Here is an 18,095-nt window from a genome sequence, read left to right on the forward strand (position 1 = left end):
GGTGAGACTGACTGGCCTGTAGTTCCCTGGGTCTTCCTTTTTTCCTTTTTTAAAAATGGGGGAATTTAAATTAAGTTTTTTAATATAAATTATTTTTATTTAATTTTTAATTAATTTGATTTTTTATTTTTTAAAATTTAAATTAATCTTTTAAATTAAAAATTTCCTCCCATTATTCATTTCAACATCCTGTTATTTCACCAGCATTTTTACATAGCTGAGTACTGATTGGTATATTTGGTGTGCTATGTGGTCCACCACCATTGCAGTGTTTGAAGTATGTAGTTGGGATGCGGTTTTAGTAATGCTCAAATTATTTTCTCAACATCCTGAACACCTACTAATAAATAGATGCAACGCAGAGATTGTTTTTAATCTACTTGTATCTCTTCTGTAGGCAGAAAAACATTTGCCAGGCTGTGACAAGAGTAGCCTTTTTGAAGGCAAGCTTTGAGGATGTGAAGCACATAATAATTGATGAAGCACAGAATTTCCAAGATGGGGAAGGTGATTGGTATAACAAAGCCTTGACTCTAACTTCAGCACCGTATCTCCCTGAGCCCGGCTTTTTCTGGATTTTCTTGGACTACTTACAGACAAATCACTGCTTCTCAACTGGTCTTCCAGCAGCAACACGGCATGATCCTGTCGAGTCGCTAACCAAAGTGGTTCGTAATGCTAACAATATCTATAGGTATATAAAACAAAAGATGGAAATTATTGTAAAGTGCTCTACCCTAAATATCCCCAGCCAGCGTTTGGAAAAGTTATTGTGCAGAGCCACGTGTGCTCATGCTGTGCAAGGCTGTATTGAAGTAAAACACAACCTAGACAGAAATGGAACAGCGAAGTATGTGGCAGAACGTTGTCGTACATATCTTAAAAAGGGTTACTCCGAGAAAGATATTGCTATTCTGTGCTACAGTGATGAAGAAGTAAAAGCATACTATGGAATACTAGTATCAGAAATGAAGTCGAAGTCAAATATATTATTAACAAAAATGGAGGGAGGGCTAGAGGAGCACGCTATTCTTGACAGCATCCGTCGTTTCTCTGGCTTAGAAAGAAGCATTGTGTTTGGTATTATTCCTCAATCCTTTCCATTTCAGGAAAAAATTTTCACAAATATATTGGTCTGTGTAGCATCCAGAGCTAATTTAAATCTACACTTGGTAATTGGAAACAGGTAACCACATAGGATCCCAACAAGGCCCTGGTAGGTCAATGGTTATATAGGTTTGAAATTTTTTTACTCTGTATTTGAAGTAGAAGGATTTCCTTTGTAATGGCCAGTCCTCTCTAAAAGCCCAGAAGTTCTTGGAAAGCCTCTACAGTCTGTTTTAAATCAAATGTAAGGTTTCAGTAATGCAGAGAGAAGAGATACTTTGAATGCCAGTAGAATTACATCATTCCCTGAAGGCTCCTTTCAAGGACTTGCAAAACCTGATGCTCAGCCTTTGACCGCATGCAGGCGCATTGCCAAGTGAAAGCCACTATGCCAAGACAGGAAACTGGAAGACTTTCTGGCTTTCACCAGCTCACTCCCATACTCACAGTTCTGCTCAGAAAAGTTACCAAACAGCACAGGCATCCAGTGTTAGAAGCCTTTTTTTTTAAAAGACAGCCCCTGTTCGGATACCTAGGAAACTAAAAATGGGGCCTCTGTCCATGTTTTAGCTAAGAAATACAAATAAATGGCTTTTACAGAAGTAGTTTCCCCACTCAATTTCGGCAACAGTCAGTATGGGTTAGAAGAAACCGGTTGCTCCGAAGAGGAGCTTTAGTGGGAGAAGGAAGACTTTGCATAACTGCCCTTAGATACCAGTGGCATTTTTGTCTTCGTTTCAGACATGTTGGTTAGATAAAACTCTCTGTATAGAGTTATGCAAAGTACTTTTGAAAGACAGCCAAGATTCCTAAAACTGGGTATCCAAAATTGAAGGCTGGTTGAAAACAAGCCATAGTGTGGGGTTCATTCGGTTTGGAAGAAGTCTGAGAGCTGATGCAAAGTTTTTTGAAAGACAGCCAAGATTCCTAAAACTGGGTATCCAAAATTGAAGGCTGGTTGAAAACAAGCCATAGTGTGGGGTTCATTCGGTTTGGAAGAAGTCTGAGAGCTGCCTAGTGTGATTATAAAGCACCAGCGATTTTACTGAATGTGGTTACAATAAGGAGAAGACATTGTACACAGCTGGCATAACCCTCCAAATAAATTTGCCTTTAGGTTGTCAAACCTATTACCTTAAGAATTCTTGCTTTTCTAACTTCAGGAAGCTAGAGGCACTTTCCATTTTTTTCCTTAATCAACGTACAAGGAAAGACTATCCCCGTGGTTCCTTTCATAACCCCCAAACCTCAACACTTAATCACGCTATGCCTGTCATGTTCATGCCATGCCTATCAGGTGAATGTAAATATTTACATAATAAAGTTTAATGTGATGACCAACTGGTGGGTTTGCTTCTCATTCCGCTTCTTCCATGAGATATTTTCAACATTCCCTGTTGAGCCAGACACTGCGCCCTGGTGCGAACCTCAGCTTAACCCATTAGTGCCACCTCCTCGTACAGCCTTTCATGGTGACTTTGCGTGTTCATTTGAGCAGCACTGGAGAGTTTGCAGGTGGTGAAAATTGAGCCTGTGCTACCGATTACTCCAGCTTCCTGGGTATGATGCAAAGCTGCAAGTGGGACTTGCCTTAGATTTTCCATTTGCTTAATACAAGCAGATCAGGAATTCCACATGGAACAAAGTAGTGAATTTATTGAAAGTTCATCCACCATCCTCACACTTTGGCACACCACTTCAGGCTGTTTAAAAATACCATAAATGAACAAAAAAAGCACACAGCTAAAACCCAACCTATTTTCTGACTACAGAAGAGGAGGCATTTAACCCGCCCTGTTCCACCATTGCTAGGAATTCCAGAAGTACCAGGAGCTGTAGGTGGTTGCAGAACAGATTTCATCTCGGCTGAGTTTCCTTCCAACAGCCCCCTGGCACATTTCCAACACAACCAACTCTTTCACAGCTGGGCCTTGAAGCTTTCATCATGATCAGCCGAATGGGGGCAAAGAAAGGATTTACACCATCTGGGAATTACTCAGATGGACACTTTTCAAATTTCCCAGGCAAATGCCCCCCTTTTCCTCATACAGTTTCTGATCCTCCAAAGCTCTCCCCAGACTATTCTGTGCCTTGACAATGGCACTAGATTTTCCTCAGGGCTCTCACTTTTCCACATTTCTCAGTAGCTTTTTTTCCCCACTCAGCCTTTTTTTGGTACTTTTTGTTTCCTCATGCCCGAGAGAGAGGTTTGATCAGCCCATAATCCATGCACCTTGTGAGGCAATCACGTGCTACGTTAATGATGTGCTGCTTCTTGGGGTCATCTTCTTGCTTGCCAATGTATGTCAGAATCTCTAGGAGCTCTGTCTCCACCAGCTTCTTCGCTAGCTCTTTGTCAGCACTGAATAAGTTGAAAGCGATGACCAGTCCTCGGTGCTGCACTTCCATGTTATCATGCAAGCAGAGCCTCTGCAGGATTTCAAGCCACTGGGTGGTCTTCAAGGGAGAGAGAGATCATTAGTATTGATCTGAAGAATACCTCAATCGAGAATGCGAGTTTGGCAAGGCATTTCTCAGCAGAAGGAAGCGCAGGGACTCACCTCTTCATACTCATGTCAGGTAGGGTTATCTGATAACCCGACTCCAAACTTTTAAACCCAATTTTTGTTACACTAAAGTCAGAAGCTTTCATGGCACTAGCACCACATGAAACACGTTTCATGTTTAGGCTGCTGGATAATCTCTGTGCAAAGAATCTGATCAGAGCATTGACACAGCTGAGATGACCAGAAGCAGACCACCCACTCCCCACTCTGATTTTCCTGAGCCCCTCCCTTTGACTTGATTAGTCATTTTTATTCTAACAAGCCCCAGTGCCCAGCATCAGCGTGTGTGCAACACAACAGGGTTCGTGAGTTCTCAACCACAGCTCTTCACAGATATTCAGCAGGGTCTGAATTCTCAGCACCTACAGATCTGTGCAAGGAATGGACATGTTTTGGGATCTGTAAAGCTCAATAGATTATCTATCAAGCTCTTCTCATTTCTGACTGAAACAAGGTTTGGATTTTAGGTTATCAAAAGCTTTAAGGGCCTATAGAATAATATTCTGCGTTCCTAACCTTGCTTGACAGTTAGCATCCTGGACTTCGCTTGAAGAATGGCTATATAGAAATGTTTCAGCTCTGAGATGAAGTCTGGTATAAGGCAGGCTGGTTTACTTTGTGTAGGGATGGACTAGGAGCATGCACACCCAGGTCTCAGCTTCACCACTAAGTTCCTCACTATCAAACTGGTGGACTACACCTTCCTTTTGAGAGGCATTTTCATGACTGAGACAGGCCCCTTCAAGGGTATGTCTACACTGCCAGTAATCACCTATGGTCTTACCACTTCAGTCATCTTGGAGCAGAGTTTCTTTTGTGCTGCTGTAAGCATGGCCAGGGCTCCTGCCGCTGCAACCTGGACTTTCTCATCATCCTCACCACACAGTAACACCACCAACTTCAGCCGGTCATTTCCATCAGCCACAAACCGCTCTTGAACCTAAAAAAACCCCACCCCGTGATATCCAGAGATAACACATTTAGGAATGCCTCATCGCAGTGGGTCACAAACTGGCACACACAAGTCAAGTCTGAGATGCCCAGTGAGTTACCTCCTTGTTGACCACCAGGTTGCACATGCACTCTGTGGCTGCCTGTCGAAGTTGGTCGTGATTCTCAAACATATAGTTTTCAATATCTGGCAGGGCCCTCTCTTTGACTATCTTCATCCTGTGTTGAAGAGCAGTCAAAATGCATCATGGGACAAGCAATAACCGACTTCTAAAATACTAACTGCAGACAGGGAAGGCCTTGAAACAAATCTGTGCCCACAGCACTGGAGCTCATGATGTGGTTTATCTCTTATCCACTGCAGGTTAGGTTCATGTCTTTCCTCTTTCTAGAGGAAAATGAGTCACTCTCCTCTTTCTGGCTATTTTATGAGTCTTAGTTCCAAGACCTTTGTAGCTCTGCCAAAGGTAGCTCAAACTGACCAGTGTTCATAGTCCTACAAGAAAACTTGAACTGAAATTCACATTCACCCCTGGGGAACAAAGAACGTCAAAAAGCAGCTAAACTCACCTAAGTTTATCACTTCTTCCTGAAAAGTTAGTGAGACCTAACAGAGCCTCGTAATTCTGGAGGCCGTCTCTCTCTGTGTTCAGCAGGCTGACGAGGGGCCTCACCACCTCATACACCTAAGAAGAGAAGGCATGTCACTGCTTTTCCAGCTCACAGATCTTGGCAAATTTTCATTTGCTAAAGGAATAATCAAGAATTTTTTTTTTTTTTTAAGGTTACCCTCTCCCCTGGGAATGCCATGTCTGGATTGGAGATAGCAGCAATTTTTGCCAGAGCGTGAGAAGCCTTTATCTTGCCAACTTCTGTGCCTTCCACAGCCAGAGGTATCAGGGCCTAGTGACACACAGGAAAGCATTCAATGCCCCTGAGAAGATTTACAGGATTGCCTTAATATACTAAACTAAGTGAAAAATATCCTAAAGATGTGTTTGTTGAAGAAATGGGTCTGGACTGTAGCCCACAGCGGCGTCTTGCTTTTGTTCTCAAATACGCACCAACACCAGAGCTTGTAGCTCACACAGTTGTTTCAAGAAGACTGCTTCTTTGGAGGCTTACAGAGATAGGACTAAAGTGTCAGTCTGGGCCCCAGGGGCTACCAAGACATCTCATGCTTTTCTGCCACATTCCCTCACTGTAGACACGTTGCAGGCTCCCAACAGACATTAACTGCACGTCAGGTTGAGCTGCAAACATGAAAGTAATCACCTTTCCACCGCCTTGAGCGACAATGGTCCCACGGTCCTTGGGGTCTTCACACAAGGCAAGAAACACCCTGCAGAAGCACAGCATCACTTAGCGAAACAGCCACGCGGGAAGGCAATAACCCATGTCCCCTGTGGAAGGGGGCTAAGGTTTTGCAGGGGTGCCAGATCCACCAGGTAAATTCCAGATGTTTAACCCAGTGCCCACGGCACTCTAGGAGGAAGCAACAAATGGCACAGTAAAAAGTTTCCAGGCCTGTAAGATGAACTCTATTCCAGCCAAAACCAGTACAGAGGACTAGAAGTTCAAAATGCATCCTAGCAAGGCAGCCCTGTAAGCTGGCTTCAAGGTCAGAACGTGGATTTTTATGACGTTGCTTAAGAAAAACTTTGGGTTTAAATCTTTTCTCCACCTCCCTTTCATCTCGCCCCCGTAGGCAGAATGTACCACCCCACAAAGCAAGGAGCCAGCCCAGGTGCCCATCTCAGTGGCACACAGGCTGGCCAGCACTCCCAGCTCCCACGACAGCGATGAAGGCACCTGGCGATGAGCTCCTTGCTCTGGTCCGTCAGTATGGCACTGTCCGCCTTCACCATGCAGGCCAAGGCAGAGACGACGCCAGCTTTCAGCAACCGCTTTACCCGCTTCACCACAAAATCCTTCTTGTCCTGGGGGGGGGACATTGGAAAGAGATTAGCCCCTTAGCAGTTGCCATCCTGCTGACTACAGCCAAGCCTGGTTGGAGAGCAAAGCAATTTCAGCCTCAGAGACGGGCGACCTGAGGTCTGTGACAACGGATACACCAAAGAAAGCCTTCAGATCCAAGCATCTCCTCACAGCTCCCCAGCTGTAGACAACCTACCTTCGGATGCTCCTCAGGCACGTGCTGCTTGGAGAATTTTGCCAGTTGCACCAGCTCTGGGACCAGCTCCTTGGTATCATAGCTGTTGGTACAGTTCACCAGCGCAGAAGCCACAGAATACAAGATAGTCTTGTCGCTTGTCTGCGCAGAAAAATAAAAGCTTATGTGAGGGTGAGGAGGACACGGCAAGGAAACAGGTCCCTTGGGGCTGCCATCATGGTGGTTTACACTAGCTGAAGTGTTCTTAGGCTCATCCCCAGCTTTATAGCTTAGGGCAGGGAAAAACAAAAGTTTTTATGGTCAAACAGGCTGTTTGAGATCATCAGATGCTGTCAACACCTTGATGCCTTTGGTTTTCATGCAGTTGCTGACAGTAAAGGTAAGAGCAACCTTCCTCAGCCTTGGGAGAAGAGCAGGATGGTAACAACCTTGAGGTGTCTCCATGGCACAGGCAAAACTGACTTTTTGCTAAACTAGAGGTGAGGGGTTGGGGTCACAGCTCCTCCTGCCTGGGAAGACAGTGTTGGGCTGGAGAGCTGGGAGAACTTGATGCTACCAGAAGAATGAGGGAACAACGTAAGGAGATAGACCTTGGCTAATTCAAACATAGCTTGCAGGGCTGGCTCGTCTTCAACAAAGTCATCTTTCACATCTGCATCAAGGGTTAGATATGCCAGCCCTTCCACAGCCCATTTCCTGGTGCGAGCATCAATGCTGGTGTTACACAACCATCTGGAAGAGAGAAAAACATCCACATTTCTATCTTGGGAACCAGGACTGATTTCTCTGGGAGAAGGAGGAAAAACCGATATTGAGAGTGTTTCAGGCCTGAACATGTACTCAGGTTCTGCTGCAGCTTCTAAAGACTGTGGATGCTTCCCCTGAGATATGACCTTCCTCCCATGGCCCAACTTGAGCAATCTAAATGCTGCAGGGAAAGACAGACCAGGACAGCTACTCAGCACTGCTTTGCCTTCACCATCACGTGAAACACGTGATGCCCTGCTACCCACTGCCAGCAGCAATGATCACCCATTCGGTCACCTCCTAACTTCATCCCACCTCCTTGGTTAGTCCACCTGGTAAATTCACCTTCAAAAGGTACTTGTGCATATTCTAGATAGCACTTGGTTAGGCTGTACCGTGCTGGCAAAGAGGGAGGCACCATGTCTGGTGTCTCACATGGGAAGTGAGTGAGGGAGAAGGCTTATCTGGATATTAAGGCAGGAGGAACTTATGGTTGCTTGAGGCACAGAAGAGCTCCAGGTCCCAGTGCAATGGCTCTGGGGGCACTGCCAGCTGTCAGGCAGCAACAGTAAGTGAAGGCAACGTGTGGGCAGGATCTCTGGGGAAAGGAGCATATTGTATTTTGCAAAGTATGGAACAACGGAAGAAAAAAAAAAAGTAAAATCACTTACTTTCGGCACTGCTTGGCTAACTTCTCAGTGGACCCCTCAGCAAACTGCCGCAGTCCATAATCTGTACCTCCTGCTGAGCCCAGCTTGCAGAGACCCTGAGGAGGATGAAGAGGATACACCAGTGAGAAAGGTTCATTAATCCTCTAGTATTGCTGCCCCAAATCAGCCTAATCCCATATCTAAAGTTTGAAGTCAGTTCTAACAAAGAGGAAGCACTGTAATACCCAGTAGATCGTTCAGCTTGTAGCACAGTAAAGTGAGGTTTTGTGCTCTTATTGGATGTCTTTAAATGGAAGATTATCCCGTTTTGCCTTCAGAGTTACCAATAATCCATGTGCTCTCCTGGTCTGCCATCTCCCCCTTCCTTGTAGGGGGAAGCACCGTAAACCATTCCCTGGCTGAGGTGAGTGAACCCAACATGTTCCCAGGACCTCTCCCCTCTCCCAAGTCTGGGGTTAAGCTGGTGAGTGTGGCAGGCGACAGAGGCGGGGGCTGCCATCCTTACCACCAGGGCTCGGATTTTGATCTTCTCGTTCTTGGTCTTCTTGTAGATCTCCTTCAGGAGCGTCACCCCATTGGAGATGATGAAGGTGGCCCGGCTCAGCTTGGTGGAGGCATGGATGAGGGCTTCCACAGCCACCAGCTGGTCAATCTCCCTCTCGGACCCACACAGGGCAACCATCATCTCCATGACTCCCTTCATGCCAAGCAGCTTGTTGCCTAAGTCAAAGGGCCCTTGCAGAACTCCAGACACCATCTGGATGGCATGGAGTGTCTTATCCATGTCCTGTGGGTCAATTTTGCTCCTGCATGGGATAGAGGGAGTCAGCACGTGGAACAGTAGTTGCTTACAGTTCTCATTCCCTTGGGCAGGGAACGCCTTCCCTCAGATTGGGAACTGAGCTCCACTACTGAAATATATAGGTATTTGGGACACAGCCGAGCCCAAATTCAGGCAAAGGCTGTGATCCAGCAGGTAGGAGTACAATGCAAGGATCCGAGGATCCCAGCTGAAGGATCCAGCAGGATCTCAAGCAAATCATTATCTCCCAGGGCCTCAATTTGGCATCTAAGTGGATTGCAAGTGCCTCATCTCATCCTTAAGACCTCCTGCTCCTGTGCCTCTGGGCCAGCTCAGCTCCAGTAAGCCAGCCCCAACTCACTTGATGTACTCCTCGCAGATCACCCGGTAGTTGTCACGCTCCGGGTCGCAGCGCAGGTCATCGTAGAGTTTATTTAGGAGGACGGAGGCAGTCAGCTGGGTGTTCTCTGTCAGCGGCAGGCAGTCAGGCATCTCAGGAATCTGCCCCACCACTTTCAGTATCTTTTTTAAGCCTGGAGACAATGAGAGATATGGCTGTTAGAGGGGAGAGGGTCAGTACAATAGTCAAGATACTATTTGTTGGTTTCTTTGCAGTGAAATAGCCAGCCGGCTGGTTTTCAATTACTTTGCAGCCTAATCTCATAAGCCTTAAACAAAGGCGACACTCAATTATTTACTGGGGAGGAGCTTCTGCTGCTGAGATTACGTTTGCAGCATCAGGCTTTTATCCATCTCTCAGAGTGAGATAAACAAAACTGTGCATTTGGTCCCTGTCTGGATCAGTTATTTTTGTCAGGAGGCATTAAACCTACTGACCTCCAAGGATGGAGGCTTTCACTGAGGAAAAGTCAGTGACTTTCAAATTATTCTGGATGTCTTAACCCTCCTTTTGCTAACGTGTTATTAAATAAATTCCACCAAAATGGTAACACACATATGCATTGGAATTAGCATAAAAACACACCCCACACAAATTCCTCACCCGCTTCCAGTTTTAGAAATGACCGGTTTAAGGATCCAGCAAGCTCAGCAGGTGCTCACCTCATCCTGTCTAAGGTAGACAATTTATCCAAGCCAAATCCTCCTAACATTAGCAAATACATTGGTATGTATTTAGAGAAGTTAAGTCAGTCCTTTAGAAACTGAAAAATTCTTGTTCTCATACACAGGTTTTTTTCTCTTAGTCTTAATACTGTTTCCTGCTAATAAGTTTAACTTTGCTCCAGGCTTGCATGTACCAAAAAAAGCCAGAGAGGATTTATTTTATAGAGAGGATCAGTTCTACAGGTATTCAGGCAAGAATACACAGCTCCATATCTCCCAAACCAGAACAGGATGGCGGGGAAGGACTCACCATTATCGATGACAAAGGTGGTCCTGCTGTTGTCATGGTCTTTCAGGTCCTTCCTCGGTATATTCTTGTTGAGGAGGTTGAGAGCTCGGTCTCGCCCTTGCCCAGATACTTTCTTACTGACCAGCATATCCAGCAAACGCATTGTGATCATCCTCAAATCTTTTTTAGTATCTACACAGAAGCAAGACAGTACCAGCCAGTTACAAGAAATTATCTTCGAAAGCAGGTGAACCCAGTGAAAACCATTCAAAGCCATTGCGTGGCTGGAACACAGGTATTTAAGTTAACACCATCAGGATAAGAGCTGTGTGCAGGTTGTGATCCTGGACAGCTGAAGGGTGAAGTCCCCACTTCACCAGGGAATAGAGGGGACATCCCAGGAGCAGAGCCCTCCCTGCTCGCCCGCCCCTCCAGCAAGACCGAAGGGCCGCCAGGTCGTGCACCGTTACCTAGCACTACAGACTCCTCCTTCCCGTGATGCTCCTCTTTCCCCTGGCCCAGCAAGCAGTCAGTGATGGTCTGCAGGAGGTTGCAGACAGCCAGGGAGATTTCTTCATTGTCTACAGACATCCACATACAAATGTTGTCAATGCCCAGGTAATGGAGAATGGCGGTGGCCTGGCCCCAGAAAGGAGAGAGCAGGGCAGCTGTTAGCGAAGGTGACAGCCTTTCCTTCCTGCATGATTTCGAAAGGGCAGCCTCCGCTTGTACAAAGAAAGTATCTTCCTGGGTGAATCCCAAGTCAGTACAAGGCAGAGTTTTGCTTTTCATTCTCATTTTCATTTATAATAAGACAACTCCTAAAATCTAGATTTGCCAGTAATGCAACAGACTATTTCCAGCGAGGATGTTGAGATGAGCATGGCTGGGTTTGGAAGAGTCCCTCACGCAAGGTTGTTAACAAAGAGCCTGTTTGGTGCGCAAACCCCATCCTGGCTGCGAGCAAACCCAATGTCATCGCGCAGCCTGTCCCCATGGATGGTGGCACATCAGTAATTCACGGGAGGCATGTTCAGGAACACACTGACCTAGTGGGCTTTGCAGAACAGCCTTTTTGCATATGACAACAGTTAATGTTTCAGGAAAAGAAAATAGATCTCCACTCCACTGGATTTTTATCCAGTAGATTTTATTTTTGTTGTGTTGTAGTTCCCCCCAACTCCTTTGTGCCGTTACACTGAGATGCCTATTCATTTTGCACATGTCCATCTCCTGCTTCCAACCTCGTAACACAGACAGGGCTTCTTATGAGCCATTTTTATACTAGATAAAAACTGTCTTGGTGTAGAGTAAGATATTAGCTGGCTCAGAGACCCCTGGGACTTGCATTGGGACCCTTCCCAGGAGTCTTAATGTTCTTGTAGGTTCTCCGTGCTTTCCTTCATCTAAGCCTTGGACAAAACTTTCCCAAAGTTAGTTGTTATTTGTTGCTTTTCTGAGACCTGTGATGAAGGACAGGGATATGACCGAGCCATGCTCACCACAACTTGTGTAGTAACAACTCATCGAAAGTCTTACTTCGCCACCATGCATGAAAGTGCCGTAGGGAACACGTACAGCTTTGACCCCGGAGATGAGGGGCACAGTAACAGGGGTAGTTTCAATAGTCTGTGTTAAATATAAATAAGCAAGTGGGGTTTTTTTCCCCCCAGAATTAAAAATTTTATTTGTAGGATTTAATTTTTTCCTACTGCTCACAAACATCGTGAACTATTGCAATTTTCCGCTCCCCCAGGTGCAAGGCAATAGCAGTGAAGGTCTCGAGTACCCCATTACTTACCCGAGCCTTATGTCCCATGCACATGCCTGAAAGCGTCCTCACGGCTGCCAGGATCAGCTCAGCATTTTTGGTTTCTATCAGCTGCAGCAGCAAGCTGACCCCGTTGTTCTGGAAAATCCTCTCAGCACCCGCTTCTTCCCGCCCCAGGACTATGAGGTTGTTTGCAGCCTGGGTGGGAGACAAGAGGAACCAGGGGTCAGCGGCACAGCCCTGACGGCAGCCTCCAAAACACCTCCGTGCAGCTCTGGGATGTCCCAGTGGGAGCTGTGGGGTGGCCATCTCCTGATGGATGCAGTGGATCAGCTCTGACCCCACCAGGCAGTTTCTTCAGGTGCATCTGGGGATTGGCTTCGCTCCGCCCAAGAAAAATGGGTCACTGCTTGGAGGGAAACACGGGGAAGGTGGCAGAGATGGGCCCGAGAAGTCCAGTCTGATCCCACCTTTGGAATTTTGTGAGGTTGGTCCACCTTCCCACAGCACAAGGGTGATGCCTCTTTGGGGCATTTCCCCTCTTGGTTGTCTGTCCCAGTGCAGTTCACGTCCCAGCTCCTTACCTTGTCCTCCATCCGGGGGGTGCGGGGAAGGGAACGCAGCCTTCTGCTCCTCGGTGCAGCCTCTGACATTAAACAACAGCAATTTGTCCTGTCAAGTCCAGGACAGTTCTCACCTTTTCTCGCTTTTCTTTCTCGCTGTTCTCATCCAGCAGGATTTCAAACATCTTCTGCACCCTCAAGTCTGTGGAGAACTGAATGTGCAGCTGTGCCAACAGAGAGTGCATGGAGCATCAGAGAGAAAATCGAGGAGCAATTTTCCTTTACCACTTCAAGGACACCACAGACCCTCAAACCACAGACAATCTAAGCTGAATAACAATAGGTGTCACTTCTCGGAGAGCATCAGTTACCCATCTCAGACCCATCAGCATGGGCAGAGCCAGCCCTAAGCCATCGTCTCTGAGACCTCATGGTACCTAGTAATGCAGGGACTTCTTCACAACACCCGCAAAAAGGTAACTAAGTCAATGTGGTGACTGCCAGACCCAGTCCAAAGCTGGTCCAGTTCCTTGCCAAGACCTTACCAAGACATTCAGGACCAGGCCAGCCTCAGGAGTGAGCTGCCACGCTTTTTAATTTAACCATTCAATCTGATCCTCAAATTTACATGCATCAAGTAAGAACTTCCAGTTAACGGAGCCTATTTATCCCCCTACATTGTTATAAGTTTCCATTATGACCAACAGTCCATCAGCGTAACCCAGAGCAAGGACTTCCCACACCTGGTCTGTAAACCTGGTACTGCTCCTCCAGCATTTACCTTCTCCTGGATGTTGGCCCCCAGTCGCCTCAGGGTCTCCTGGAAGTTTTTATTGCGGGGTTCGATGGTGGCACATTTCTGAGCATCTTTGAATGCTTGGTCCAACTTCCCCAATTTTTCCAGAGCTTGGCTGCGCCGGTACAAGGCTTTGATATCCGAAGCATTGATGTCAATAGCTGGGGAAGTGATCCAAAACACCAGGCATCAGAGTTTGCTTCTTGGAAATCCTCTGTGTAAACTGTGATTTGCTTTACAGTGACTACAGCTCCTTGAGATGTAGTTGTTAACACTGTGAGTGAATTGGTACCTGATCAGCATCAGTTGCACTGACGCACCAAATCGGTGCATCTTCTTTTGTACCTTCTCAATTAATTCCCTTGTGGCCTCAGCACTTGGGTGTTAGTGGACATCAAGGAATAAGACCACAGCGCCCCAAAAGCAGATGTGAGAGCAGGCTGGAGCAAGCACACCCAGAAACGCGGCTCTCCTTTCTCAAAACAGCCCCCTCCTTACCTCTAGACGCATCCGAGGCTGCTTTGGCATATTCCTCCTGTTAAACCAGAAGGGTGAGATTTGTTAGCAGTGGAACAGCAGGGCACGTCCCCATTGCTGACGCACACTGTGACCTCTCTGTTCCCAGTTACTAACAGGACACCACGGTGAAACCAGCAGCAGCCTACAGAAGGAAAGACGGGGGCTTAGGTACCTTTTAATCACTGACAGGGGAGAGAGGAAAGGGTCTGTAACACAGGTGAGACAACATACGCTGGTGATGATGCAGCAACAGACCGCGGGCAGCGATGGGAGAGGGGATACTCACAACAGCCTATCTGCATTTTGTTCTGGGTTGGCGTCACTTCTCCTGGATTAGTGAAAATTCAGGAACATGCAAGCAATCGGCTAAAATCCCACAGCAGGTCGTTACAAGCTGACTGCAGGGAGCTGAGACAATTTTGGTACAGATACTAATAACTTTTTGCTTTGCTAAGTACCTACATCTACTTCTCTTGTGCTGGGACAGACAGCAAGAGCAACGCCTCCGCACCTCAACCTGTGGCTTACAGAGCTCTCCCGCAAGTGTGGGGCAGGCTGGCTGCCAAAAGCTTTTGCTTCAAAGCGATTAATTGGGACCATCTCTGAGCTGAACCGGCGTGCTCAGCCCCATCAGGACTGAAGCAGGGAGGCAGCTTTACAGCTCCAGGACAAGCCCAGAACAAATAATTTCAGACCAGTTTGCAAACACCCTATTCAATAAATGGACAAACTGCACAGTCCACTGTGCACCTTTGGCTGCCCCCCTGCTCTTCTCCCCTTGAGAGTCCACAGCTGGCGAGCACCCTTGGCTGCCCCCCTGCTCTTCTCCCCTTGAGCACTGCCCAGGCAAGCCGGGAGTTTTTCTCACCTTTTTGAGGAAACACGCTGCCCTGTTCCTGTACAGCACCGCCTGCAGCGCCTTGTCCTTGTTGAGCTTTATGGCTTGAGTGTAGCTTTGCACAGCTTTCTCGTAGTCACTGGCCTGAAAGTATTTATTGCCCTCCTCTTTCAGCTGGATGGGATCCTCCATCTGGAGAGCTTTAAGGAAAAACATCAATCTGTGTCCCACTTTCAGCTGCCTGTGTCACCTGCCTTACTCCCCCAAGCTGAGCTTCACCATGAGACCGACATATAATTAACACACACATTAATGAAAGCAGCTTACCAGGCTGAAGAGTTTGGAAAATGAAGACCTAAATTGCTCCTCAAGACTGTGGCTTCTCAGAAGCTTTTCCTACAGCTGTAGATCCTTAGGAGTCAATTAATAAAAGAAAGAAAAACAACAAAAAAGAAGAATTAAAGAAGTTCGCCAGCACCACGAAGGGTCTGTGTGGCTCAGGAAAGAGCTCGCCTCCCGCTCCAAGTTTGGGCAGGACCTGGCAGCTCCTGCTGCCTGTCAGCGTCACCTGTCACCGCAGCCTGTCCCCCTCCTCGTCGTCCCCCCCCGCTATATAGTGCCTGGGGAAGGCTGCGAGCCAGGGTCCCCAGCAGCCAGCCCAGCTCGTGGGGGGGCACCTGCATGCAAGCAGGCAGCACCTCTCTGCAGCAAGAAGGGATCCTCTCCCACCCACCGGGGCAAATCCCAGCTTCCTTCTACCTGCAGAGCTGCACAGGGTGTGGGGAGCAGGAACAGGGGGGTTTCATGCCGGAAAAGCCCACGGCTGGAATAGCTGACCCCCCTTGCAGTGCTCAGACCCTTTTCCTTTTCTATTTAGGGAAGCATGAGACAGCTGAGCCTCAGGGACAAGCGGTCCCATGCCAGCAGCTGCGGCAGCGCCCAGCACCTTCCAGAACACCCTGGGACGGAAAGCCGATTCGCACCCAGTGCTGCCTCCTCCTTGCAGGGCCTTTGGGAGCCCACCCTGCTGGAAATCCCACCCGTGTCCCATGCTGCCACCTCCCCTCGTTTGGCAGCCCGTCAGCACAGACGTCTGTGCCGGAGCATACTGGCCCACTGCTGTGACGAGTGTCTCGGGTCTCAATTTGAGTGACACCAGTAGAGAGAGCAGTACTGAGCTCCAAAAGAGCTGAGCCTTTCAAACCCCCGTTTCCCAGGGGTCACAGTCAATCAGGAATTCTACTTTGTGACTTATCTCCCCCAAAAATGCAGGCCTTGCCTTCCCGAGCGTACCTACGAGCGTCCCAGCTAAAAGCAAATGGGGGAACTGGCAGTAGGGACAGGGAAATGACCGAGGGGAGCACAGGCCGACCACTATCGGCTCAGTTGCTCCGGTCAGGCTTATGCCACAGAACCGAGCTATAGCAGACAACGCGCTTCCACACTGAAGCTCTGCTGGGGAAAAAAAAAAGTCAGTTATCTTTAACACCGGTGATCTGTGTTGGAGCTTGTGGAACTTATGCAGCAAGAATTGGCACAAGACTGCCCTGTTCAGGTCTCCTGTTTTATTCACCCTGCACCAACAGCACCGTTCAGTCCCTGGTATTGGGGCAGGAGGCGATTGCAAAGCAGTTTGGAGGTCCCTTCGCAGCACATCACCCGCACGGCAGTTGCAGGCAGCTCAAACACCTTCCCCTGTTTGGGGATAGGTCCAAGGCACAAGGGCCACATCTGTGAAGGGTGTAAGAGGCCGTCTCCGCCTTAGACACAGTACCGTGGCTTTTCTAGGACTCACATGGGCTAACACGCCAGAACCCCCTTCCCACGTTGCTTTAGGTACAGGGGAAGGGTCCGCTTGCTTCATTTCAGTACTCGCGGTGTACATAGAATCATAGAATCATTGAGGTTGGAAAAGACCTCTAAGATCATCGAGTCCAACCGTCAACCCAACACCCCCATGCCCACTAAACCATGTCCCTAAGCGCCTCATCTACACGTCTTTTAAATACCTCCAGGGATGGGGACTCAACCACTTCCCTGGGCAGCCTGTTCCAATGTTTCACCACTCTTTCAGTAAAGAAATTTTTCCTTACATCCAATCTAAACCTCCCCTGGCGCAACTTGAGGCCATTTCCTCTCGTCCTATCACTTGTTACTTGGGAGAAGAGACCGACCCCCACCTCACTACAACCTCCTTTCAGGTGGTTGTAGAGAGCGATGAGGTCTCCCCTCAGCCTCCTTTTCTCCAGGCTGAACAACCCCAGTTCCCTCAGCCGCTCCTCATAAGACATGGCACAGCCTTTCTCGAGTTACCCAGAATAAAGGCTTCATTTTCACAAGCAGCAGCGCTGCAGGTACTTCAAATAAACTAAGTTACAAAAAATTGTGTTTGTTGCTGCTAATGTTCGAGACAGAGCTAAGAGTGACCTGAGCTCCCCTTAGTCTACGTTTTTGGGACGGGGTATCGGTGATTACACCGCACCAGCAGGGAAGAAGAGCAGCTGCCCGGGACGGGGGTGCCGGCCCCGGGAGTTACCTTATCCCCGTGCCTTTCTGCAGCTGGAGCAGATGTGTAAATGCGCTCCCTGATAGCCCCCGGAGGGGCTAGCAGGGCAGGCGGCCGGGCTCCCCGCCCCGGCAGCCTCAGCAGCGAGTGCGGGGGGCCCTCTTCAGGCCTCGGCTGAGAAAGCAAAAAAAAAAGCTTTTCCTGGCGAGATTCACGTCCCAGGCGGCCAGGGAAGGGGACAGTCCCCGGGCTTCCCCTGCAGCAAGCCCCTTTCGGGGACAGCGGTCTCCCCACCTGCAGGGCAGCGAAGACCACCCCCATGCAGCTTCATTTTCCACCCTGCAACCCCAACTGCAAGCATCGGCTGACGAGTCTAACCAAACCCAGTCCTGGGATCCCACCTTACCTCGTGGCTCCAAGCCACCTTCTAATCCAGGACCTTGCAGAGAGCTGGCAAGGTCCATGGTGAAATTACCCTCCAGAAAACCCCAGGATGAGCTCCAGTATCTCTAGATCAACAGCAGGGTTGCAGAGGTAACTGTGCTCAGCACCCAGGGCTTGAGCTTTTCTCCAACACAGCATTAGAGACCTTCTCCTAAGGGTAAAGCTGTATACAGTCCCTTTTAGAGCTGCCCCCCAAAACCCCTAATGCAAATTTAAGGCAGCTGAAGTACATGTATAGAGCTCAGGTTCATCTCTGAAATAACTTCAGAAATTATAATTAAAGTTTTTTTCCTATTCACATCAGCTGCTCTCCCAGCAAGCATTC

General features: G+C 48.1%; 2 protein-coding genes across 3 annotated transcripts in view; one reads left to right on the forward strand and one right to left on the reverse strand.

Annotated features, from left to right (window-relative positions):
• LOC103905751 (schlafen family member 13) overlaps positions 1-1,957 on the forward strand; it is a 6,868-nt gene extending 4,911 nt beyond the window's left edge. Inside the window, exon 4 of the mRNA XM_019474096.1 lies at positions 398-1,957. Within this exon, the coding sequence (XP_019329641.1) occupies positions 398-1,190 (793 nt within the window). The 3' untranslated portion in view covers positions 1,191-1,957. The remainder of the gene's footprint in view (positions 1-397) is intronic.
• Positions 1,958-2,739: 782 nt separating this feature from the next.
• On the reverse strand, positions 2,740-15,656 carry UNC45B (unc-45 myosin chaperone B). 2 transcript variants are annotated; one of them, XM_009287002.1, is made up of 21 exons: positions 15,580-15,656; positions 15,148-15,231; positions 14,851-15,020; positions 13,962-13,998; positions 13,449-13,624; positions 12,802-12,891; positions 12,135-12,302; positions 10,804-10,972; positions 10,355-10,525; positions 9,341-9,512; positions 8,683-8,983; positions 8,178-8,272; positions 7,350-7,491; positions 6,760-6,900; positions 6,438-6,565; positions 5,901-5,967; positions 5,415-5,528; positions 5,196-5,311; positions 4,727-4,844; positions 4,459-4,614; positions 2,740-3,564 (listed from the first exon to the last, which is right to left on the reverse strand). In XM_009287002.1, the coding sequence occupies exons 3-21, from the start codon at positions 15,010-15,012 to the stop codon at positions 3,298-3,300; spliced, it is 2,790 nt and encodes a 929-aa protein (XP_009285277.1). In that variant the 5' UTR covers positions 15,013-15,020; positions 15,148-15,231; positions 15,580-15,656; the 3' UTR covers positions 2,740-3,297. The 2 variants fall into 2 exon arrangements, with proteins under 2 accessions (XP_009285277.1, XP_009285269.1); XM_009286994.1 differs by lacking the exon at positions 15,580-15,656 and adding an exon at positions 15,389-15,412.
• Between the last annotated feature and the right edge of the window lie 2,439 nt (positions 15,657-18,095).

The sequence above is a fragment of the Aptenodytes forsteri genome, unplaced genomic scaffold, assembly GCF_000699145.1.
Source record: "Aptenodytes forsteri isolate BGI_AS27 unplaced genomic scaffold, ASM69914v1 Scaffold188, whole genome shotgun sequence".
NCBI lineage: Eukaryota > Metazoa > Chordata > Aves > Sphenisciformes > Spheniscidae > Aptenodytes > Aptenodytes forsteri.

Excerpts from the sequence above, each read along its gene's own strand:
- UNC45B (XM_009287002.1), bottom strand. The coding sequence starts at position 15,012 with ATGGAGGATCCCATCCAGCTGAAAGAGGAGGGCAATAAATACTTTCAG. Across the intron at positions 13,999-14,850 it reads CAGCGTGTTTCCTCAAAAAG|GAGGAATATGCCAAAGCAGC; the intron begins GTGAGAAAAACT and ends CTGGTTTAACAG. Across the intron at positions 3,565-4,458 it reads GCTCCAAGATGACTGAAGTG|ACCACCCAGTGGCTTGAAAT; the intron begins GTAAGACCATAG and ends TCTCCCTTGAAG.